Source organism: Echeneis naucrates, chromosome 4 (assembly GCF_900963305.1).
Source record: "Echeneis naucrates chromosome 4, fEcheNa1.1, whole genome shotgun sequence".
Lineage (NCBI taxonomy): Eukaryota > Metazoa > Chordata > Actinopteri > Carangiformes > Echeneidae > Echeneis > Echeneis naucrates.
Window position 1 is genome coordinate 15507027 of NC_042514.1, and position 26378 is coordinate 15533404.

The 26378-nt window shown below is 37.5% G+C and overlaps 1 protein-coding gene across 3 annotated transcripts in view; it reads left to right on the plus strand.

The window, feature by feature from the left end:
- rabgap1l (RAB GTPase activating protein 1-like) overlaps nucleotides 1–26378 on the plus strand; it is a 47682-nt gene that overhangs the window by 2059 nt on the left and 19245 nt on the right. The window contains exons 2-18 of one of the 3 annotated variants that reach the window (XM_029499952.1): nucleotides 3487–3712; nucleotides 4154–4301; nucleotides 5544–5748; nucleotides 6074–6248; nucleotides 6655–6812; nucleotides 7123–7233; nucleotides 8034–8100; nucleotides 8819–8921; nucleotides 10405–10571; nucleotides 11306–11435; nucleotides 15933–16026; nucleotides 16599–16749; nucleotides 18142–18255; nucleotides 19347–19421; nucleotides 20677–20802; nucleotides 21816–21959; nucleotides 24233–24274. In XM_029499952.1, the coding sequence (XP_029355812.1) occupies nucleotides 3575–3712; nucleotides 4154–4301; nucleotides 5544–5748; nucleotides 6074–6248; nucleotides 6655–6812; nucleotides 7123–7233; nucleotides 8034–8100; nucleotides 8819–8921; nucleotides 10405–10571; nucleotides 11306–11435; nucleotides 15933–16026; nucleotides 16599–16749; nucleotides 18142–18255; nucleotides 19347–19421; nucleotides 20677–20802; nucleotides 21816–21959; nucleotides 24233–24274 (2148 nt within the window). In that variant the 5' untranslated portion in view covers nucleotides 3487–3574. The remainder of the gene's footprint in view (nucleotides 1–3486; nucleotides 3713–4153; nucleotides 4302–5543; nucleotides 5749–6073; nucleotides 6249–6654; nucleotides 6813–7122; nucleotides 7234–8033; nucleotides 8101–8818; nucleotides 8922–10404; nucleotides 10572–11305; nucleotides 11436–15932; nucleotides 16027–16598; nucleotides 16750–18141; nucleotides 18256–19346; nucleotides 19422–20676; nucleotides 20803–21815; nucleotides 21960–24232; nucleotides 24275–26378) is intronic. The other 2 variants (XM_029499953.1, XM_029499954.1) reach the window with 2 other exon arrangements.

Here is a 26378-nt window from a genome sequence, read left to right on the forward strand (position 1 = left end):
ACTGTGTTGGGACTACAGGGTCTTATCCAGATGTTTGGGCAGACTGGGGTTATTTTTACATGATGTGTGAGAGTGGAATGATAATTATATCCCAGTATGGAATGTCATCAAAAACTTGCTTGGATTTGATTGTTTCATAGTCAGAGAAAATTGTCCTCAATTATGAAACAAGCCCAGAAATGGGTGTAAGTCCAGGTGCAAAAATCATCTCATGCCAGGCTTCATGTGTGAGTCTCTAAATGGTCATATGACAGTCACTTACAGCATCCAGAAGATCGGGTGTTGATAAAAGTGGCACCTGAAAACAATCGTAACTTCAGTGTCACTCCCTTAAATATTTTCAGTTGAGATGCCTCGCCCTTGCTTTGTATTACATGGAATCACAGAATATGGCCAAGAAGAACAATTCTCCTGAAACAGAAATTGAAAAATTAGGTCAGGATCCAAAGGAACAAAGTTGTTTTATTTGGCAGCCTGAAAAGTGCAGCAGAGAAGCTCCAGCTGGCGTCTGAATATTTCATTCAATCGTAAATGTCACCATATTAATTGTAGGGTGTGACACTATTTCCAAAACTTATATCACAATATATTTATTCATTTCACTCAATAGAATATAATTCTGATATCAATATGAACATTTTAAAAGTCTCACTGCCCACAACAAATGACTGTACCTCAAGCTACTGAAAAATGAGTTTTCCAAGTCTATAACACTTTTTCCTATAAAAGTATATAATATTTTAGATACAAGTAAATCAGTGTTCACCTTTTCTTAGTAGTCATATATTGTATATACAAGTTTCTATGGAATATAGAAAGAGAAAGTCAATGAGCACGAATAAAAACACATGAGAGGTGGTGATGTTGTTTTAAGGGCTGGCTGTCTTAAACAGATTATTCATTCATATTTGTTTTCTTAATATTCACTGACAATTTATGAACATCAAACTATGTTTTGAGGATTTACAACTCCCATCTGCAAAAATGAATAATGTTAATGCAACTGTGACATTACAATTATCTTTGATTTAGAATATATAGACTTTTGGACCAATTGGCGATCAGGTGATGGGTCACAGGTGACTTCCCTAAATACTAATAAACTATATATTTTGAATTTGTACACTCTGCTGTCTACTTTGTTAATACTGTTCTAGGCACGTGTAAACAATGCCTTGTAACCAATATTTCACAATAATCATCTGTGATCTATAGCATCAAAGGACTTCTACTGGTGAATATATATATAATCATAGAAAACTAAAATATTTGTCAGAATGTTTTCCTGCTAGCCTTTGCAATTTCTTCTACCATTTGCATTATTGCATAGTAGTTCTATTTAGTAGTTGTAGTTCTATAAATCCGTACTGATTTTCACATAATATTTTATGCTTACTAATGAAAGAATCCTGTTGTTACAGAAAATTTCTCCAGTAATTTTGAAAACTGAGGAAAAAACAGAAACTGGTCTATAGTTGACCATACAGTGCTTATCCCCATTTTTAAATATTAGAATATCCTTCACAACTTCACATTATTAGGAAATAACACCCTTCTGAATATATTTTACGGGAAAGTTAAGTAGACTTCATTAATAATTTCCAAGAAAATAAAATTTATGTCCATTGATATTTAGTTTTTGAATTTTCTTATTTGTCGCTCTCATTTACCTGACAAACATTGAACTATTATTGCTATTTATCAAATCATTAAACATGTCTTTTTTATCATTAAGGACTGCCATCTTTTCAATGTATAACCATTTAACGCGATGTCCATGCTGTCTTCATATTTCAGTAAAGCAAATCAGGTTACTTTTTTGAAAATCCTTCTCATGTCTGAGGTGCACTGTGAGCTTAACTTTATTACTCAGTAATTTGAGTAATAACTGGGAGCCTTATCACCAGGGCAGCCAACAAACTTCCACCAGCACTGGAAAAGGGACAAAACTAAATTGCTAATGAAATCACAATATCTGCCAGAGTAATCACAGTTAGATATTTTTCCCAAATCACCCCACCCTAGGGCAAGGCAACCCACAGAAACACATGCATCGAGTAGATGTAATTTAGCTTGATAACCCAGTGCAGTGCTTTGCAGTCTGTCTACAAGACTGGCTACTCACAGTTTCCATGTGGGCAGCGGTTGGGTAACGAAGCTGCAGCTGGGACTGTACTGAAAATACAGGGTACTAGCTACTGGTGTAGCTCTGCAATGGTTTTTCTATTGAAAGCCAGAGGGGAGAACTGTCCAGCCACAACAAGAAAAGTGAAAGCAGAAAATGTAATTACCTGGTTTAAATAACCACTTGAGAGCTCATCGATTAACTTTTAGGTCAATCAAGTCATTTACCATATCGTCATGTAGTTATTCTGCCGTGATGAGATTTAAAAGTTGTTAGTGAGCAGGTTAACATGAAGGCCACAGGCACTTCATATAACACACAAATCATTGTATTATTCTGTTCCATTCTAAATGCATCTTAAATAATTTCAGTGTAGGTCAGAAAAAGTATGTGAACCTCTAGGGAGTACAAATAGGTCAAAAACATAAAAGCCTGAAAGTGATCCTAATCATTAAAGTAAACAAAGTCCACTTGAAGAAAGCTTACACTGGACCTCAAGAATGTTACTGAGGTAAAGCAGTTATGTTGGAAGAATAGTCTTAATTTCCTCCTGGTCATTCTAAACGACTCAGTATTAACAGGAAGTAGTAAAATAGATCACTTTTCTCCTGTGATGGCTTCTCTTTAAGGTTAAACTTTAATTACCTAAAGCAGCATAAATTTATGCTGCTTTAGCCCTAGACTACTGGGGGATGCACTGAGGACCTCTCTCATTTAGTGGTACCAGGCATCAACCTTCTATTTCTAGATATGTTTTGCTAAAATTTATTTTCTCTCTCCTACTGCTCTCATTCTGTCTGTACCCCCCCACCCCCAGGCAGATGGCTGCCCTCCCTGAGCCTGGTCCTGTCTGAGGTTTCTGTCTCTTAATGTTTTTCCTTGCCACTGCTGCCAAGTGCTTGCTCATGGAGGGATTTGTTGAGTGTTTGTAAAAAAACATTCCATAAAGTTTGGTCTAGGCCTGCTCTACATGTAAAGTGCCTTGTGTAACTCTGACATGATTTGGTGCTATATAAATAAATGTAATTTGTTTTGACTTTGATCAGCAGCTATGAGAAGGTTTGTTTGAGGTTATTTGAGGTTGTTAATAGATTAACTTTAGCCCAGACTTGCAGCCTGAAATTGTTTACTTAGAAGGTTTGGAAAGCACTGGAAGGCTGTATTGCGATTTGGTGTTGCTTTGTGTCTTTACCACTGCACACAATGCCTTAATTGTTACCTGTTAAACCCTGGTTTAATGAAGACAACAAAAAAAAAAAACAAAACATTTTCCCAACTCTAAACAGAGTTATTCATTGTAATGTATCTTTTTGACTTACATAAAAAACAATCTAATTCTGCTTCAATTCTTGTGCATGCAGGCTGCCTAGAGAGCTGGGCGGACAGAGGAGGGAAGGGGAGTACTCTACCTTTGGTCTCCCCAGCTGACCCCGAGTAAACTGGCCAGCCATGGATGACAGCTCCTCACTGGGAAAAGTCAGTAGCTCTACCGAGTCTGTGGCCACCATCACCAGTGAGGAGTTTGTTTTGGTTCAGTCTAGTGCTGCTGGGTCACCGCAGGGCTCTGAGGGAAAACCAAGACTCAAGGTCTGAACCACAGATTTACATTTGACATTAATGGTTCAGTTTTACATTCATTCTCCTACAGGGCAAAGCATCCAAAATCTGTTGAGGACCACAGTTCTTAATTTGAGTTACTGAAATTCAAACACAGAAGGATCTTTTTTTCCCTTCTCAAACTCCTCCTGGATTTAGCAATTAGTCTCTCCTGTTCCCAATGGAGCTGTAGTGACCAATTAGATCATTAGTTGATGTCATTTTCATGTAGCGATAACAACCACTGGAACCATATTGACAGCAAATGAAAACAAAGTGATTGACAAGCTCTTTCAAAAGGAACGAGCCCATTCATGTAGCTCCAGTCTGCCTGAATCTGTCTTTCTGTTTAAATTTTGCCCTGTGTTTTAACTTACTTTGTATCACTTTGCCCCATACCTGGTATATTTTCTGTTTTTATCTTTCACTTAGATGTCTTGGAATGGTAGTGAGCAGTTGGAAAAAGCTATGGAGGAAGTGTTGGATGATGAAAATGAGTCAAAGTCGGACAAGAGCAGTGTGGAAAAGACGGAGAAGCACAGGGACCCAGGGAGCCAAATCCTGGAATCACAACCTCTAGGTATACAGTCATTGTTTATGATCCAGTCTGCAAAATCTTCAGCAATATGTTATTGTCTGTCTGATACTCTGCACAGCACGTTTTAAAAATTGCCCCTACATCATAAAGTCAGAAATGACATGTATGCCAAGATATTCAGTTTGTTGTGAACCTCTGGACAAATGTAGGTGATGAAGCCCCATACTGTCTCCTTTCTCAATGCAGATTCAGTCACCCTACCTGGTGAATGTGGGGGTAGTAAGCAAGTTGAAAAGTTGTTGGGTATTTGAGAATAATAAGCATTGATTTCATATTTGCACTTAAAAGTGTATTGTTAAAACTCAGTTTAAACTACGTGACTTCAACTTTTGTGAAACACAAAACAAACACAAACAAAAAGGTCTTTTAATGTCAAGCGACTTATATTACATCAGGACTACTTATTGAATTGCATCTTCCCGTTTTCCTTGTTTACTAGTGTTAGGTGTTGAACAATGCCAGGAAATGGTTATTAGTAGATTAAGAGACAGTCAATGTTGGAAGTTCACCAGCTGCTCATTGTTCTACTTCCTCTTTGTGAAGTTTGACAGTTCTGGGTCAAAGGTAATATCAGAACCGCAGCTTCCTATGTTCTGTTTTTCATTCTGTCGCATATGCTTCTCTTTTGTGGCAGACCAATACTGCCAAAATCAAACATAAACATATGCCATTAAATGAAATAAATGAGGCAATAAATAAATTCATATGGTCTTAAACTGCAACAAAAATGCACAAAAAAATTAATTAATTCATTAATTGATAATGAGTTTTACATTTACATTCCCTTGTACCTTCTTTGTAAATTTACATTCCTCCTTGCATTTTCACACATTTACACTCCTTCCCAAATTCTTTATACATGACAGGCCAAAAGTTTGGACACACTTTCCTATTCATTTGAATGAGAAGGTGTGTCCAAACTTTTGGCCTGTACTGTACATTGCCCAAAGTGTGTCATGGGGTGAACTTTCCACCTATTGGTCACCAGAATCGATTACCTATGCCTTGCTCGACACAGTCAACATAGAGAAGTGAACATTTTCAAAATGCTGCCATTGTTCTGTCATGGAATTTACTTTTACAATCTCTTTAGGCAAGAATTAAGTTGTTTCAACTTCAAATCTGTATTGATTTATCAAGATAGAGCTTAGTTGAGACTTTGCTGTGACATTTTCATTTTTCTTGAAATGTAGCAAAATTAATATTGTAACTTTCCATCCTCAGAAGCATGTCCACCACCATCCACCCCTACAGTCTTGGAGGAGGAGAATGTCCAGTTTAACAAGCTATCCTATTTGGGCTGCACCTGGGTCAAAGCCCCTCGCAAAGAGGCAGAGGCACAGAAGGCCATGGCCACCCTGCGGGCTGAGAGTGCCATCCCAATTCCCGTTATTCTGCATGTCCCTTGCGGACCAAATGGTTCTGTCAGGTCAATATATTTTGGATTATGGTTTAAATAAAGGTATCACTTTGAAAATGCTTTGATGACAATGCCTGAGTGAATAAATGCATTGAGAATATTAAATTTAATGCAATTCTGGAAGAGCAATACTGTATTAAATTAATGTTGACAAACATTGAAAGTATCAAAACTTTGAAATAAATGTTAATACACAAAAAAGAAAAACAAATTAGTTCATTTGAATGGCATTACTAAATTAAAATAAGCGTTTTCAATTTTATATATATATATATATATATATTTTTTTTTTATTAGAATTATTATTTTTTCTAAATAAAATGTCTCTCTTCAGGATTGTGGACCAGGCCTCAGGAACAGAGGTTGCCTCTTTCCCTATTTACAAAGTGTTGTTCTGTGCTCGTGGACGGGAGGGCTCAGTGGAAAGCGACTGTTTCTCCTTCACTGAAAGTTACCGAAGTTCTGAGGAGTTCCAGATTCATGTCTTCTCCTGCCACATTAAAGAAGCTGTGAGTTTCATACATTTTAGTTCACCGTGGTCTACTTGTTCCCATAATATTTCGATGCAACTTGTTTTAATTCAGATCTGTGAGATGGCTAGCTGTTTACTGAAATAAAGTCTTAATACTTAAAATACTTACATTTTTTTTTTTTTTTTTTTTTTTTTAATTTTATGGAGTCAGACATGCTTCTTCTGTTTGTGTATACTGACTTAATTTTCTCTTTTTCTTTTGCTAAATTGGATTTTTTTTTTTTTTTTTTTTTCCAGTGAAATTATCTTTTTTTCTGTTCATATTTGATATACCATTTTCATAATTCTTCCAAACGCCTATCTAAAAATCTTGTGTCCACTACCCCCCCCCCCCCCCCCCCCCCCCCCCCCCCAATCGTCTCCTCATATCCTTTTCCATACAGGTCAGTCGTATCCTCTATAGTTTCTCCACAGCCTTTCGGCGTTCATCTCGACCAGCAGAGAACAGGGACATAGCATCATCAAGTCCACCTGATGGCGACCTCTACATCTTCACTGTCTCACTGGAAATCAAAGAGGATGATGGCAAAGGCAACTATAGGTACTCACAGCACACACATTGATTTATGTACTCTGTAACTAAATGGTGCATAATATGCTGCCATGAAATTCAAGAAGGAGTTCTTACTTATCAGAACAGTGTGCTGTCACACACACACACACACACACACACACACACACACACATATATATATATATACATACATACATATAAAAGAAAAATTCCATATAAGATATTCTTGACATAGCCATAAAATATACATCACAGTACATCAACAGAGAAAATGTTAATGAGTAACATCATGGTTCCTTAAGTTTAAGTAGATCATTTCCCTTCTTCCTCTCCCAAGTCCAGTGCCTAAGGACAGAGATAAGTTCTACTTCAAGCTGCGGCAGGGTGTACAGAAGAAAGTTGTGGTTTCAGTTCACCAGAAGTGCAACAGGGAGCTAGGCATTGAAAGGTGAGCATCACAATGTATTTATACTGCTTTTATTTCAATCATTAGACTTTCTTCTCACAAGAGGAGAGAAGTTTTCATTGTCATGGAGCTTGGTGCTGTACCAACAGAGTTAGAGGACAGTCATTTCTCTCAGCGGGAGTAATTAAGTGAATTAAAGTAGAAAACGCTCTAGAGCTCAAAAACATCCATCCACCTGTCCCACACAAACCAATGGAGACATGTAAGTTTAAAAGACAATCTAGTCAATGATGCATCTTATGGGTTGCATATGGAATCCATCTTAAGATCAAGGTGGCTGAGAGGTCCTGAATTCCTGGAAAAAGAAAAGAGGGACTGGCTAAAAGGAGAAATAACAGCAGATGATCCTGAAGTGAAAAGGGTTTGTAAAGTCAACAGTATGAATATTGAAAATCAAGAGTGAATTTGTACATTAATCAAGTATTACTCGTGGAACAGATTGTAGCTCAGATATTGAAAATTAAAAAATTACTCTAACTGCTGAGTTAGAAAAGAAAAACTTGCATTGAAAATAACAGGATGTATTAATCCATCTTAGATGGAAACTGTTATTGACTTTAGCGCTACCTTCTGTTGATATTTTTGTTAATATTTATTTTTGCTGTGGCATCTATTATATATATTATAGTGTATTTTGGCTAATTGAATAATTACCATTGCATATTTCCTCTTCCTCTGGAAAAAGTTGACTCACTCACTTGGTGAATGCAGACTGTAGCTCTGCAGTGAAATGATCAAGACTTGATTTTAGATTTATCATGCCTATTGTGTTTTTCCTCCAGGTGTTTTGGGATGCTGCTGAGTCCAGGCCAAAAAGTCTGCAACAGTGACATGCATCTTCTAGACATGGTGAGTAGACTCTGTGAGTTTACTGGACATAATAAAATTTGCCATTTGTTGATAGAACGCAAGAATAAGCAACACACTCATAAAAACAAAAAAACAAACAAAATAAAATTGTATAGCTAACTTAACTTTTCTAATTTGGTTGATCAGTCTTTCTTAAACTTTTTCAGATCATCAATCACTTAGCCACTAAAATAAAACTTAGGTAACACTTAATAATCAAACATCTCGAAAGATAACTGGACTATGATGTTTTTATTGAATATGTCAGTGAAAAAAGGGAATGTGAAGATTCTATGGACCTGGAATTGAATGGGGGGCCTATAGTAATACCATATGTACCTTGTCCATTTGGCTATCTATGTATTTATTATGTACCTGTGCTTACTAAAGTTTACAATAATACAATACATAGACTTGCAACACTTGCTAGTAGGCTCTGTGGTTAGTTCCAGACAGTTTCAGAAATACAACATAAAATATAATGTTTATTCATTATATTTGAGGTAGTTTTTCCACCCCTGGTGGCAGCTTGGGGTCGCTTGTAGGCCACTAGTGTTCTGTAGGCAACACTTTGACAAACGCTGGGTTAGGTTTTAATAACTATCTACCTTGGCATATGATATGCATATGATAAAATATGCTCAAATGACAGTGCAATTTACTGTATCATATATAAAATAAGATTGCTACAATAACATAAACAAATGGTTAAACACAGGAATCGATGGGAAAGAGCTCTGATGGGAAGGCATACATAATCACAGGAACGTGGAACCCCAACATAGCAGTTTTTCAGCCACTGAATGAAGACACACCTAAAGGTGAGGATAATTTGTATTTACTGCTCAAAATTTGCAACTGTGCCACTTTCCACTTTTTTTATGAACTTGTAGCCATTAATAAAGCTATATTTAAATTTTACACAACAGATTTATGATATATGGAGATAATCTAGATCTGGTATGGCATGTTTAGTTGGTTGTTCAAACACATATGGGCCCTCATTTATCAAACAAATGTCATCCAGAAAAGAGGGATTTTCACCCAAAGCTTGGAATATATCAATTTAGACCTGGATGTAGGGTAAATTCAAATCTCCTGTCAAGTATCACATTATGTATGCCACTTTTTATCAGTGTGGGCTTGCAGTGCAGTATAGTAAAAAATGACAATTTGCTGACCTGTATAACAGAGTATTGCACAGTGTGGTAAATGTTGGTTATCTCAGTTTCTGTTTCTTACTCCGTTTGCCAGTCATCATTGTGTTTCAGTAAAAATGTACCCCTAGATCAGCAGCTGTCTTCCTGTGCTGTGTGTTTCTTTTGAGACTCACTTTTACTGTATCAGTTGATGTCTGTGTAAAATTGAAAAATAAATCTGGCAAACTGCATGTCCAGCAATTCTTTGACTTTTCACAATTTGACCAAAAAGAAAAGGTGGGACATTACTTCAATTTGTGGGATGCTGGGACAAGAGTATGCTATGCGGTCCTGCACAAATCAGGACATGTTGCCACTCTAGTACAACAATCTACTTCAATTTGTTCTGTTTTTCTGACAATGGAAAAATAGTTTAGTGTTTCCTATTTAAGTGATCTGTTGCAAGTTATTGTGTTTTAATGTGACCACGACCTGTGCCAAACCTAGGGTCCCTGGAGTATTGGAAGAAATGTCTTTATTGTCACACAAAACTATCCAAGTATTAGTTCTAAGAAACTACTTTGATCAAAGAACCAAAACCTCTCTTGTGCTAGGAAAATTATCATATTAGCTTTCAAGGTCATCTAGCTGGATAATAAATTTACCTGACCTGTAGACTCCAGTACTCCAGTTGGGAGTGTTAGTCATATCCACTAGGGGGTGGAACATTACCACAGGATACATTGTGTTTCCTACCTCACAACAAAAGCCAAGTAGATGAAAACTAATATCTCTTTATGGTGTATGGTATATATATTGTAGGGAGAATGTTTTACTAGCTCTAAATACTAAAATAGAAAATGTACATTGCTATAATTTATAATTAGCATTTCTGACCTTATTATAGATTAACTAATCTGTCAGGTTACACTGAATGCTGTTAAAGCTACAGTATTGTTTGTTACTAATGGTAAAAATGTTACTTAAAAGTGGTAAAAGACTTCACTGACTGACATCTATTTATTTATTTATTCAACTAAAAAGAAGGGTCAATACAAATTGATTTTGTTTTTAATACAAACTGATTCATATTAAGTAAAAAGAAAGGAAATAAAGGAGCCTCACATGAAACTACTACTTGCTTTTTTTCCCTGGTGTGGCCCAGATAAGCAGGTCTACATAACAGTGGCAGTGGACCTGGTTGTGACGGAAGTGGTGGAACCAGTTCGCTTCCTGCTGGAAACTCTGGTCAGAGTCTATCCATCGAATGAACGCTTCTGGTACTTCAGCCGCAAGACCTTCAGTGAGACCTTCTATCTCAAACTCCGCCATGTATGTCTACCACAACTATTAAATCTCACAGTGACAGCACACATTCTCATACTTAGCTTATTTCTGGATTTTTGTCTCAATGTTCATGGAAATTATAGTGCGACTAATTGACCAAGTAAAAGTAAAAAGTTTCCTGGTTTTCGACCTCTTTGATGGTTTGATAGTTTGTGTTGGATCAAAACAGTGATAGTGATGGATCTGTGTGCAAATCCAATCCAAAGTTTATCTTATTCCACACCTCATAGCAGTGCCTCACATGGCCCCTGAAACTGTGCGACATCACCTCAACAGCAATTGAGAAGGTGGACACAAAACCAATTTTCAACATCTGCAAGTGATTGGGCTTCCCTCTGTGTCTTTCCAATGCAGCACTGTTTGGGAGCAAATTCCAATAAAAACTTTCAGCTTGGGCTATAGATAGAAGGTAAAACTCGTGTTCGAATTGAACAGGAGCCTCTGACCCACCAAGGCCTAAGTTTGAACTGAACCTACACCTCTGGCTTGACTCTGAGAAGAAATGCAAATTATCTGACCCCCAACACCCAAACCTGCAAGCCTTCATTTCTGAATAAAAGAAACCGTTGATGCAGCAACAGTACAGGTGGGGCAATGACTGGGATACGCAAGCTTGTAGAAATCTTGTGTGTCATGACGACTGGAGGTCAATAGGCCTCTATCTCTATGAAATTATTTCTACCTGGTCACTGATCATGACTGTATGTTTGTGTGCACAGCAGATACCAGAGGGGGTGGGTCAGACTGATGCTGTATATGAGGTGATTAGTCTTCAGAGAGAGGCAGAGAGAAGTAACAAAGGAGTAGAGCAACGTCCCTCACCCACTGAGGAAGAGGAGCCTGATGAAGGTATGAAGGGGTTTTTTTCTACCCCTTTTAATGTTGTTTAAGTTATTAATATTTAATATGCAATAAAATATCATAGTACATTATTGCTAATATTCACTTTTATCGTACACTTAAGCCAAAATTCTTCTTTGCAATGTCCTCTTCCGAATTTCACTCAAAGTACACACATGAGCCATCCTGGTACCATGCAATGTATTAAAGCGTTGTTTAAGAACATGCATACTATTGTTTTACCTTGCCATGAATCAACAGTGACATTTACAGGATTTTATTTAGGCATACAGATTTATAGAGGATTAGTAAGTGCTACCACTAAATGTGCATTAGTAAATATAAACAGTAAATAAAAATAACAGAAGTAGTGAACCATAAACCTTTACACAGAGGGAAGGATAAATTTGGCATGAACCACAAAAGTTGGAAATAGAACATGAAGTTACTTGATGTTACTTCAATAAATAAGAAAATTTCAAGCTTGGTGTATTTCATTAGGATTTTGTTGTGGTGATGGTGGCAGGTGGGGCTTGAAAATTCCCCCTTGTCCAAGTGGGAAATGACCTAGGTTTCTATAATACAAAATAAATAAATGAGATGATCAGTTCTCCAATCACTGACTGAGATGTGGATGATTATGATTTAATATTTAATCTGTATTTAATATTTATTTTGTATCTGAATTAGTGGTGGTTTAAGTTTTTATTTAGTTTTCTTGTATAACCCCTCTTTTGAATGAATACATTGACAAAATTTATTTGGCCAGGGTACAGACACAGTTGCAGCTAAGCCTCCTGGTCGCAACTCTGCAATGCTATGGTCTTAACGCTCTTATAAATTAAGTCTGATTTGTACATATGAGAGTGGCATCTTCCAAGGTGGGATGACTGCCATCTCTCCTTTTTGGGATTTTCAGGGAGAAATCCTTCAGTTAACTAAAGAGCCCACATTGTTTTCTGGAGCCCATCTTGACAACCAGGGGTTGAATGATGACATGCAGCTATACACATCATCTCTGGTCTGATCGGACAGGGGTCCAGAGAAATGGTTTTTATGATACAAACAAATGGCCCAGAGCACCAAGACTTTTGTATTCTCACTTTGTACGTCATGCTTATTTTAAATTCATATTCATTGTTTTTATCATTGGAAAGATGAGATTGTAGTGATGTGAAGGATGTAGGTCAGTATGACTTCACACAGTCCACTTTGAGCTGCTGAAACTGTTCTGAAAGACTCCGGGACTCTGGGCTGTTGATTAACTCCCCATTTGCCCCAACCACAGTTTTCTTTATCAGTTTACAGGCCCCTGTAGTAAATCAGGGACTCTACACAGAAAATTTTATGCCCTAATTGATTTAATTACCAAACTCTGCAAGTCAGAGCTGAGTGAGTGGCATTTAATGGAGCCAGTAAAATTCCTGACACAGAGATACTTAGTTTACGCACTGAGTGTAGAATTCTTTACACACTCTCCTACAGCCGTAAATCTAAAGTGAAGCCAGAAAAACTATGTGTAAAATTATACAGTGAATGAAGGAATGTAAGTCGAGAGAAATGTCCAAAAAAACAACCAAGAAGCCCTCCAGCGTAACTGAAATCGAAAAATGTTTCCTTGGGGAAAAAATGAGCGAAGCAGAGTGACATTTCAGCCAACTGGTGACGACTGACATCTGAGATGATGGCTTTGGGGCCGAAGAGGAAACACCACCACTCTGGACCTGTAAGTATTGGATTACCTTCAATTTACTATGTTGTCCATATTTCAACGTAAAGATGCTTAGTTTGAATTACAATGCCAGTGTTTTGGTGAAGAAGATTTCAGGCATTTACTGATGTTATATTAGAGTTGTGGAAAACTGTAATCAAGGAGAATACAGATGGAAAAGTTTTTAATAATTTTATTTTGAAAATATTTCTCTGCACAATATACATTGAAAAGAAAAATGCCAGAGACCTATTATCGCACTTTCCATTTTGGGCCTTTACCTATGCATTTTACTATTTCAGCATATTTTTAAGGTTGTAAATAACTTGTTTTCACATTTTAGGGAACTATCTGAACCTTGACCTGAATGGCAACCAGGTAAAACTCTACCAGGCAGAGAAGTGACCAGTTGATAGTTCCTGGGAAGAAGATATCCATCCGCCAGCTTTTGTGAAAAACCCATCAAAGAGATCAAGAGGACAGGAGAGGTGAAGTGAAATCAGCAGAAGTCAAGCTGGGCCATCATTGACACTACAGTCAATCTTTAAACCTGCTTGCTCACAAGGGCCCAAGCTGATGATTTAACATTAATACACAACCCTGCAACTTCTTCAGCTGTTTTTCACCAACTCCATTTTACTGCAATAGTGCAAAACAGTAATGCATATGGCTCTGTTACCAATTTGATGTGCCCAAACCCTGTAATAATGCCTGGCATACTGAGAATTTGTAAAAACTGTTTGTCATGTATGTATTTGTAAATGCTGAGTTTTTAGTGAAGTTTACATTTACATTTTTGCTGCTTATTTGATGTAATGCTATCCAACAAAATTTTGTGACAGCAGGTTGCACAATTTTTATATCCTTTGCTTGGTGTTACACCTTGTAAGTGTGCAAACTTAAATAGTATTTAGTTTTCCCTCTAGGCATTTTTTTACTATGATATTTATGAACTGGCTGTTCTCCAATGAAGGAAAAATACTAATAGAAAAGTTTTTACCTGATTGACACAATTTGTTACATTTATAGTAAATCTGATTATATGACATTATTTTTCGGTGTCACCTCTCAATAGATCACAAGATTATGACTGTACATTAAAGCGTTCTAAAGTTATGAAATTTGTTTCAAGACATGCACTGATTGCTATCAAGTGACCACTTAGCGTTTCAGTCCTTTCTTGGAGACTCCTGGTACTTCCCTTACAAAAAGCTACATAAAGTAGTCTTTATTCTTGTTTGTCTGATCACTCCATAATTTGCAAACAGTTTCTACCTGGATGCATTTGATTGCAATAAAAAGGGAAAAATAATAAAAATTTTTCTTTATATGCCACTGAGATTCCTCAGAAACTATAGCAAAGGCTTAGCTTTCAATTAATGCCAAGATCATGCATGAGCTTCAAAAGATTTCAAGAACAGCATTCAATTTATGTTGGGTATAGCATAAATAGATTTTTTTTTCAGCTAAAATGACCAAAGTGTTAAGGGGTTGAACATGATTACACAAGGCTACCTTAATTAAAATGAACTTTCCCACTGCACCCTTCCTGACAATGAATTCCAAGAAGGACAGACTGAGCCTTTGTAAACCTTACCTGCTGGCAGCGTTCCTCAAAGGTCTTGCAGAACATCACAATGTCTTCCAGGTGTACAAAAACAAAGCTTTCTATGTTAACAGTCACCAGCTTGGAAAACAGCAGGGTTCCTAGTGGGGTTGTCACTGTTATTTTCTCCTTATCCTCTTGGATGGGAACTAGTTGGTTTGGGAGAACTTCTAAATCATAGTTGCCTGATCTGGAGGACTAAAAGCAAGGGGGTATATTTTATAGTAATATTGTTCAAACCTTGGTAATCAATGCATGGCCCTAGAGTCTAACACTTCCTCTTAACTAAGAGGAAGCCAGCACCACAAATGTGACGAGGATGGATGAATGACACCTTCTTCCAGAAACTCCTGGTTGAGTTTTTCCATAGCCCCACATCCTAGTCACCCCGAACTCTGAGACTCAGGTTGCTGGTGCACACATGGGTGATCAGGTTGCAATGATTGGGCTTTATTTTTGGAGAAAGCCTCAGCAAGATCACAATACTTATCATGGTATGGGAGATGAGGACGAAAGGGGAGCACAGACAAGGAGAATATATCGGGGCCTGGGGCTTTTCTGTGCAGTGTGCATGTTTTCATGTGCCTGTGTGGGTTTCGTCCAGGTGCTCCAGTTTCCTCCTCCCATCCAAAGACATAATTTTTTATGTAAAAATGGCGACTCTAAATTTCTTGTAGCTCTCAGTGTGAGTGTAAGTGGTTGGTGGTGGTCTCTGTCTGTCTCTGTATTTTGGCCCTGTGATGGACTGGAGACCTGTCCAGGTTGACCCTGCCCTCGCCCAATGGGAGCTGGGATTGGCTCCAGCAAAGGGATAGAAGATGAATGAAATTCTAAGTGTAATTATACTAATAATTACAAATAACAATATATACAGTGATATGCCCGTGCAACTCAGAGCCCCCTGGATTTGCCCCCACCTGTTGAATCTGAAAACTGTTCACCAGGGGTGGTGTGTGTGCAAAGTTTTGCAAGTGTCCACTTTTTGGTGCTACAGAACAGCCCCAATTATACGTCATGTGATTGAGTGTATGAAGTGGACACACCCTGTCCATTTATTGTAGTAGAGACTGAGAAAATGAGAACTTGAGAAATTTACGCCAAACTACATTGACAGTGTCAAGAAGGTTTTGGTATCCATCTATGGTAAAAAAGGTCCATTAACTTCATGTTGTGTTTGTGTTTATTTCAGATAGTGACAGTGAAATCTCCAGTGGGACTGGGGATGTTTCAAAAGACTGTCCTGAGAAAATTCTGGAGTCCTGGGGAGGAATCCTCAACAGATGGTAAGGTTTCAAGTTTTTCATTGGAAACATGCCTCAGTAAATTGTGAGACTTTAAGCATCAGTAAATGGAGCTGAGATTGTGTTTTCAAAAGAAGGTTTTTGTTCATACAGGACATTACCAACGGCATGACTACACTGTGGGTAATACAATAGACTATAGTATTGTATTTTGCATTGTAGTCAACATCATACCCAGAATCCTAATTAGAGATACGTTGTGCTATAATTAACATTGTAGGTAATAATGCAATAATTTTTTCTTGTTTGACTGTTGTTGCAAATAGCATTGATCAAAATATCATTTAAAACTGTTTTGTGAGGCAGTGAACTTTGAGCTACTGTTGAGAAATGTAGCAGATTGATTCCTCTGGACAGCTCCCATCATAACTGTGTGTACTGATTAATAGAAAACACATTCAGCCATACCCTGCTTCTTGTTCATATTGCATTCTGACCTCATTTTATAAACTAAAGTAAATAACTCTTGTTCTTGAGACAAAATTCTATTAATGTGACATGTAAATGATGTGTGTGTGTGCTTGCATACCTGCGTGCCTGTTTGTGTGTGTCAGGCATGGAAACCTGTCCATTCGTCCGAAGGGGTTGGCGTCATTGGTTCGGGCCGGCATTCCTGAACCTCTCAGAGCAGAAGTCTGGCAGCTGCTGGCTGGTTGCCACGACAACCATGACCTACTTGAGCATTATCGCATCCTCATCACCAAGGTAAACTTACATTATGGTGAACAAATCAGATTTTGTTATTGAGGCCACCACATAAGAGATGTGGAAGTTTATTGTATCATGTCGATATGGTGAAAATAATTTGGGAAGTATTTTTCCTTGTAGTGACTATTCCAGTTAGTCTGAGAGTACTAACATCCCTGATGGTAGCTCATGTTGGAGAATACTACTACTACTAATACTATTCCTTGAGAACTTCCAAGAGTTCAAACTGATTTTATGCACCTTTAATATCTGTAACTATAGCTTGTTCTGCAGGGTGATCTAATGTCTAAACAATTTTAATTTATTAATAATAATAATAATAATTTAATTCATTCATTCATCTTGAATTGCTTATCCGTTTCCGGATCGTGGGGGATGCTGGAGACAAATCCAGCTCACACTGGGTGAGGGCGGGGTACACCCTGAACAGGTCTAATCATTTTATTTAAAAAGTTAATTTAATTTGTAATGGATTGACTGTACTTGAAAAAATTGTAAAAAGTAAAATTAAAAATTGTTGTAGTTTTTTCAAAAACTAATCAGGTGTATCAAGTTACACGTCTGTCTCCATTTCGTTTGTACACACCCCACAATGGCTGTTTTGTCAGAGAAGTTAGGTGACAGTTCTTGGAGTTGTTGCTGAAGTCCGATGTGTATGTGGTCGAGAGAAGACAAGAGGCAAGGCTATGTAGGAACCCAAGTTTTGAACCAAAAAATGTCATTAATCTGGCTTTTGGTAGTTTTTAAAACGCTTCACTATTTTAACCAGGTCAGATTTTTCTACCATCAGAGCTACAAAGTCTTGAGGTGGGACTAAAAAGTTCAGTCTGATGAAAAAAAAGATGGCACATGTCAAAGTGCAGCTGAACATCCATCCATCTCTTATTGACTTCTTTTTTTTCTCGACTGTCAAGTATATATTATGTAATTGAGAAGCATGCAGGCAAACAGATATGTTGTTTATGTGCATGTGTGTACACTGCAATAGGTGTGCATTATATGGCACTGACTGATTAACTGGGGGGACACTGTTGGCAGAAGTTGTGAATCAAGCATTAATACAAAAAAACTAACAAAACAGTTTGTTGCAGCTTGTGGGATAGCTCTGTGGTGATGTGGTTGGTGATGACTTCAGCACAATTTGTTAGTCTTTTTTACCTTAAATAAACATATATTTAAGACAGTCATGTCATCAAATTTTTTGTATGGAGTTGAACAAATTATTTGCTTCTCTTGCACTCTCATGGATCAATATAGAAAGAGTTTGTTTTTATATCAGATTAAAAACTACTGAATTTGCACTTCCTTCACTCAGAAATAAAGCATCAAAACATATTCTAATTTGACTTGATTGGTTAGATGTCTGTATCTTGTCCATATGTGTCACAGGACTCAGCTCAGGAAGGTGTCATCACCCGGGACATCCACCGCACATTCCCTGCACATGACTATTTCAAGAACTCTGATGGAGATGGACAGGATTCACTGTACAAGATCTGCAAGGTGAGCCTCAGCTATGACAGTCAGGTTGTCCATCTAGCAACATTGTTGACAGTTAACAACATCAAGATCAAATGAGTTTGATCAAATCAGCACTGGATTATGATTCTTTCAGTAATTTATCAATAGTCAATATCAATAATCATTAAAAAGAAGGCATTTCCATTCAAACAATGTTCTGCAGTCGAACACTTTTCTACTTACTGATGAGAATTTAATACTGTAAAATAAGAAGCTAGTTCAGAAATGTCTACTAAACCTTCAAAATGTTGTGCTGGTCCCTGTGATAGCAGCCATTCATTGTTTTCCCTTTTTTTGGAATGACAAGAGTTAGTAGAAATTTGTCTTCCTTTAGTGAGAGTCAACATGAAGCCTTTGCATGCAAGATTGTGCAAGAAAAACATTGTGACTGTAATGTTAGTGACAGACTACATGCCATGTTTTTTGAATAAAAAGTCTTTGGATACAGACTGCTCAATTTTTTTAATGGTAAAACTGGTAAGGGTAATGCTTAGCATAATGGTCAGCAGATTTGAGGAGAGCGATGCATGCCAGGTTGCCAGCCCATGGGCAGGCAGCCTCCCTTTCTTGGCTGGGAAACAGTGGTAGCTGATACCCATAGGCACAATGGAAGGGAGAAAGTCTGGTGGAGGAGCAGGTGAGGGCATTGTGAGTGTCAGTGGGCGGCCCATGGGGCTGAAAGATGTGCAGGAGGACCAGATTGGCTTTAAAGAAATAAAGTGAGCCATCTTACTAACCCGGTCGATGACAGTAAGAATGGCAGTGTGGCTCCAGTTGGAGGGTAGGCTGGTAATGTAGATGTAAGCAGTTCTTATTTATTCTAATGATGTATTTAAAATCAATCGATTTCAAATAAGCAAAACCCGTTATAACATCATGGGTCCCTATTCTGTCTGCTATTCTGTTCAATGATTGAAAAATATTTAATTTATCAAAGCTGTAAAATGAGGGGCATCTTTTTAGGGGCATTTTGAATGATCCATGTTCAGTTTATACAACACCATGTAATTTTGCCTGGCTTACAGAATAAGTAATTAGTTTTCCTCTCTCAATTTTTATTTTTTTCTTCACAGGCATACTCTGTGTACGATGAGGAAATTGGTTATTGTCAGGGTCAGTCCTTTCTTGCTGCTGTTCTTCTGCTGCACGTGAGTAAACTGGGTACCCCCCCCTCCATTTAATTTTTGTGGTCAACTCAGTAAACCCAGTATCAATCAGAAATTGGTACAAATGGTGTCAAATCAGTTAAACCAGTTTGAAGGAGCATGTTAGAGCTACTTGAATCAGTAAGTATGCTCTTATTTTGAGAAATATGTTTATGTTCTTAGTCACACAGGCCACAGTTCTCTGAAGAAGTTGAATTTAAGCCTAGCTGGGCTTTGTGGTAAATTCTTCATCAGTTCAGACTAACTGCTAGAGAAACCCTGGTATTTAGCCCTGGTTGGATTATTAACAAAGCCATTGACACTATCTGGCGTGTTAGTGCTCCTAGTTGTTGTGCTGACTGTCATTGATATCTGAATTCAGTCGTGTATACCCATCATTGGTAGTCACATGATGCCAAAAAAAAACAACCTAATGGCATGAAAAGAGCACTATATAAACATCCTCCCAAGGGGAAAGTGCATCACTATTTGCTGCTCTGATACCTTCTGCCATGGCCTGCTTACCCTAACTGAGATATCAGGATAATGATTCGCTAAACTTATGAAGGGTAATGTTTACCAGCTTAAGGTCAGTAGAAGCTAGTTGAAGGAGCATAGCAATGAATGTGAACACTGAAGTAATCTCACTACACTATCTCTCAATGGTCCTTTTTGAGTGGCCCAGTCCGGACCAGACCTTAACACAATTGGATGAGGAATAACCGCAAGAGAGCTCTACACTTCAGGAATACAGCTGAGCTGAAGGAGAAACATAGTCTCCTCCTGAACATGTCCAACCCCCCAACAGGTCTCCGGGAGTTGGACATGTTCATCAGTTGTAAACCTCTGCTACATTGGGTGTTCGGTCTGCTGTTTATCATCTTCTACACTGAAATGCACACAAAGTGCTCCTGCATAAAAGAGTGTTTTCGTACACACTTCCTTACACACATAAACATCTTAATATCTTTCATCTAAAGTAATTCAGAGTGTCACTTTATAGAGCTGTCCTTCCATTCAGAGCTAAAGAAAGCAACAGAAAGTTTGGTCCTGCTCTGGTATCATCAACATTCCTGACTTTATGCAATATGATGAATGACTCTGACTTTTCTTGAAAATGTGTGTCCAACACATGTCCTGGAGAACTTCCCATAACATATCCTAGGTTCTGATGTTGTATTACTTATATTTTGGACAGTCATTTCTATAAAGGTGAAGTTCATGCAGCCATTAATCTGAAAGTGCTATGTTCTTTCAGATGCCTGAAGAGCAGGCCTTCTGTGTGTTGGTGAAAATCATGTATGAATACAGCCTTCGAGCTCTCTATAAGAACAACTTTGAAGATCTCCACTGCAAGTTCTACCAGCTGGAGAGGCTGATGCAGGTTTGTGAGGGAGTATTTTCTAATTCTTGCAATGCATTGATGTAATGTGGTAAGACAATGCTAGGAAGCTTAAGATGGGTGGATCCAAGTTGTGCTTTCTGAACTACAGTATTTAGGACATACTGCATCAATAATGAGCAGAATTAAAGAACCGGCAAAACTATTTTTGCCTTTTTAGTAAAAGCAAGGAAGCAAGTTTGATCATATTCAATTTGCTACCATTTGTTCAAGTTGTTACAATTAATTACATTTTCAACATTTTAGTTGCTGCCTAATTTACTTTGTGGTACTGGCCAATAAATACTACAGAATTGGATTTAATTATTATTTAATATTTAATTATTACTTTGTATGTGTCAGACTTGAACCCTCTGTTGTTCGAGTCTTGTAATCACCAGTCCCATCACATTCAGCTTTGATTCCCTGAGCTCAATTTGGCCCTGATTTCTTTTTGAGCTAGCAGTCAACTCAGAATCAGGATAAACTTGGTCAGCACCAGTTTATTGCACTCAAAAGGATTTTAGCACTGACTGTTAATAATTAACCTAAAGGTGGGAGCTCACTGTTGGATCCAGTCATGTGGCAGGCTATGTTTTAGCTACCAATGTAGATAGAGAACTTTCTGAGCCTTGATTCATTATGGTACTGGATATAATTTCGGTAAATTTAACAACACTGAATGCTGGAACTTTCATAATTTGTGCGCTTTATATTTTCAAATCAAAATTTTTATGTATAATCGATTATATAATAGTTTTGTTTTAGTTATATAATGAACCTGATGAATAATGTCTGTAACATTGCACTGTGTTATGTGTAATTTGAACCTTTTTTCTCCCTAACCCTAACCCTCTAGAAATATCATCTCATTTAGACAGCATGATTTCAGAAAGTATGAGTAAAAAGGAAATGTAAACTTGAAATAATAAGTGGTGTCACATGTTTAGTTTTTGTAAGTCTCATCTCATAAATGTCTGTTTTTCCTCCTCCTCCACATTTATCTGCTCCAACAGGAACAGCTTCCAGATCTGTGGTCTCACTTCCAGGATCTGAACCTGGAAGCACACATGTATGCATCACAGTGGTTTCTTTCCCTCTTCACTGCCAAGTTCCCACTATGCATGGTGTTCCACATCACTGATCTGCTACTTTGCGAGGTACAGTTTAACTCACAGCACTGTGTTGCATTGGGAGGAAGTGAAAAAGTGAGGGAAGAGTCAACTTTCCAGAGGAAGATAGGCCTGGTATCATTTGGATTTTAACATTCAGACTCAGATTCTACCCACCAATCCTGGTTCTAGAATAAAAAGAACCGATATTACCTAATGGAAATCAAAATGTCTTAATTATTCCCTTGAAATATGTCCAACAAAGTTGCAATAGGAATGTCTAGTTTAGGTTGAGGCAAGACCTCTTGATGTAGAAAGTGCTGCTGTGTGCGTTTGGAAAATATTTGTTTGGACCATCTGTCCATTATCAAATATTCTTATAAGGTCACTTGGGGGCATGATACATTTTGGGTAAGAGCCAAGAGCAATCCCAAGACCTCTGCAACCTGATAGTTGCAAAACATATAAATGGAAGTGGTTACCAGCATATTTCAAAACTTGTGAATCTTCCAGTAAGAACCATTTGAACCATTATCTGAGAGTGAAAGTGAAGATGAAGTGAAATCAAAAGTGAAAGTGAAGTGAAGTGATGATGGAGTGAAATCACTCCCATCATCTACCAGCCAGACTCAGGAGCTCCTCCTAAGATTTCTGACCAGGGAATCAGAGCGATTTTCAGAAGAGTAGCCTACTTGGAGATCCAGAATATTTGGAGGCAGCAGGTACAAATGTCAGAGAAAAGGCAACAGGCTATGCACTCCACTGCCACAGCCTTTATGTGTGCTAAATAAAAGAGATGTTGAGGATTGTTTGCTATATTTAGAAAAGCCAATGAAATACTGGAAGAATGTAGTCTGGTCAGGCAAGACAAAACTTTTGACTATCATGTTTCACACCATGTTTGGAGGGGATTTACACTGCACATGACCCAGAAAAACACAATACCAACAGTGATGTTTGGAGGTGGAAACACAATGGCATGGAGCTTCTTTCTCATTTCATGGCACTGGCAGACTTCATATAAATGAAGGAACAATGAATGGAGGCATATTCCAATAATTCTTGAAATGAATCTGCCGTCCACCAGGATGATGGGGATGGAACTTGTGTGGACCTTCGAGAAGGACATTGATCCAAAACGTAAAGCAGAAGAAAACTTTCACTTGGTTTCAGAGAAGTTAAATCAAGGTTTTAGAGTGGCCCATTCAATCATCTGACTTAAATCTAATTGAAACTCTAGACTCCCAAGAGAGGGCCTCAAAATCTTCAAGATTTGAAGATAATCTGTGTAGAAGAACGGACCAAAATCACAACAGAGCATTGTGGGTGATTGGTTTCTTTAAACAGGAAGCATCTTGAAGCTGTCATTAAAAACAAAGGCTTCTCCTATATCAATGCATGTTCAACATCTTTTCCCATTTCCTTTACAATACAAAAGTCTAGTGAAAATTGAATTTGAATGGCCACGTTGCAAATATATTGACTGAAAAAAATGAACACAGTGTTCAACACATATTTACCCCACTATACCCCATCTCCTTTTGCTGTTGTTTTCTCTGTTTCTCCCCATTTATCTGTCTTGTTCAGATATACGAGTTAATATTCGTCCTCTCTCTCATCCCGACTCAACACTTTAGCACCATCTTGAGGCATACAAAGATGGAAATATAAAGGCAGAGTTTGCTCTTTTTTATTTCTCGTTATTTTTAGAGTTGTCCAGATATTTTTAGCTCTGTGTTGCCATGTGAACTAGTTGTCACGCAGACCAAGGAGATAAGTGTACTCATGCAGTCCTGACGTCAGGTTTCAATTTCCATTCTCTCTGTTTCAAAATCACAATCCTTGTATAAAGACAAAAGGCGGCGCAAAAAATTTGTATCAACATTTCTAATTATATTATTGCATGTATATGTGAATCAGTGGACACAAAAATCTGTCTTTGATGTAAAAACATGATAAATTAATTATAATTTTAAATGAATTATGGAATTTTCACCTTTGTTTTTGTATTAAAAGTTTTCACAGTGCCTGTCTGTGCTCTGTATTGCATAAGAAATTCTTTTATTCTGCAGCAAGCATGAAAGGATGAAATGACATTCATGGCTTATGCAATAAACTATTCAAATACCTAACATATCAGTAGAGAAATGTTAGGAAGACTATTTTGATTAATACAGCTGCTATCTTTCAGGTAAGTTCAAAGTTAAGCACGCTGACACATATTGACTCTCAGCATTTTAAATCCTGCTGGCAAACATGGACACAAAATTATTGTATCTACTTGTTACTGTATTGACAACTAATTGTCCTTTCATCTCCAGGGTCTGAACATCATCTTCAATGTTGCCCTGGCCTTGCTTAAGGTTAGTACTCACTTCAGTCAGTCATCTATTTGTAACCCTTGTTTAAATTATGATTAAGTTCTTGTGTCAAAAAACAAATTTGTTTTAATCTACAAGGACAACTGTCTTGCTTTATACCCTCTTTGCTTCAACAAGCAAAAAACTAATCATAACTAATGAAACATTTACATCTGATGCAATGTTAATTTTTTATTTAATACCAAAGATCAAACACAAAGATCAAAAGTATTTTTGTACTTTATTGCTCATGAAATGTTTTAATTTTCTGAATAGTTTATCACAATTATTTAAATTATCTACTGTACTATTAACTACAATGTGAAACGCAATATTCCTTTTGTTACAACTCACTCTGACGTTAGTAAAATGTGATTGGAAGAGGTTGGCAGTTAGTTTGCTGACATTCTTTGCCCCCTAGTGATCATTTGAGAGACTTCATGTGGACATGAAGAGGCTATGGGAGGCTGTAAGGACTATTAATACTTCACCGCTGAAGTTTTTGTACAGATCCCCTCATTAAAATATAAATATGGTGTCATTTAGAAGAAGTAAACTAAATAATATTAATTTAAAATGAATGATTTCAGTGAAATTAATTCATTAAATCTCAAAATAACAAGAACATTTCCTTCATTTATAAAAAATATTACTAAACCACAAGTTGTTGTTTTTGGAACAAAATGGCCTAGATTAATTTATTGTGTTATTAGATCTGTACATGGTAGGATTAGGGCTGGGACTTTAACACATTAATTTCAATGAATTAATTATGACTATTAATTAATGACAAAAAAACAAAATGTTAAAGTGCTGTCTTTTATTAGAACTGTGAATGTGCTTGACCTTTCCACTATGATTTCTGCACTTGGTTAAAATAGCTTAAGGTTAATAAGTTAAGTTTCTGTTTTAATTTTGATTAATTAATTACAAAGCTTCTAATTCCTATCTCCTACAATTTGGTAGGATCAGTCAATGAATTTCGGCAATGGTCGTGTCTTGTTGAAGGGCAGTGTCTTCTTGCTCACTGTGGATATTAGTTTAGCTTGCTTGGGCAGCCTTTGTGGAAGTCACGTTGAAACCTCAAGAGCAATCACCGATGAAAGCTTGTTTGTCTACGCCCACAACTGTACTGAAACAAACAAATTATTCAAAATAGGTACATGGGAGATTAGAAGACATAAACAGACATAATAAAAATAATAATAACAATAATAATAATATATATTGTAATGATTATGTATAATAATTAATATTACAGAGAAATTGATCTGACACTTGTTTATCTGATATAAAATGACTACACAGTATAAATTAAGCAATTCTGCAGAATCTGTCAGGATATATATAATAAGGATGATAACAGTAATGTGTAATAATATTGTGTAAAGAGTAATATCAGCGCACTTGCTTTCCTCTCTAAAGGAATCATACATGACTGGTTTTAAAAGGCACTCCCACTCTATGTTTTAGCAGTAATGTATGCTGTGTATCAGCGGCGGGAGAAAGATGTGAAGGATGCAATGGTTAAGAATGGAGAACAAATGAGCATGCGAGAAGGGACTTCCAGTGTCTGCCTTCTATTGGCCAAGCATGACGGCATTCTCCCTCGAGGCTCCCTCTGCCCTCCTCCATCCTTTCCGCTCCACTCTCACTACCCCTCCTTACATATGTGTTCACCTCCCTCCCCCTCCTGCATAGCAGTCGGCATCCACATCACAACAGAAGCATTAGCTGTAGCATTAGCAATCTGGAACTGGAACAGAAGCTTCCTGTGCTTTTTTCTCCTCTTTTTTTTTTTTAAATTGTCTTTCCTCTTCATCCTTACCTCTAATGGATGCCCGATTGGAGCCTCTTTTCTCTATCAGTTCCTCGCTCTCTTTCTTCTTTACTTCTTACTCCTTTACCTCCGCCTTCTCCTCTTCTCTGTTGGCTGACCATGTATTTCTCCAATATGCCACTTATGGCCACCATCCAGACCACTGCAATGGAGCCGCCCCTGCTAGCTGTTAGCTGTTAGCATCACAAAGGTTCAGAGAGGGGTAGAAGAGGCAAGGAAGGCAGAAACTGTGAAAACGAGATATGATGATTGGAAAACACTGTGGGT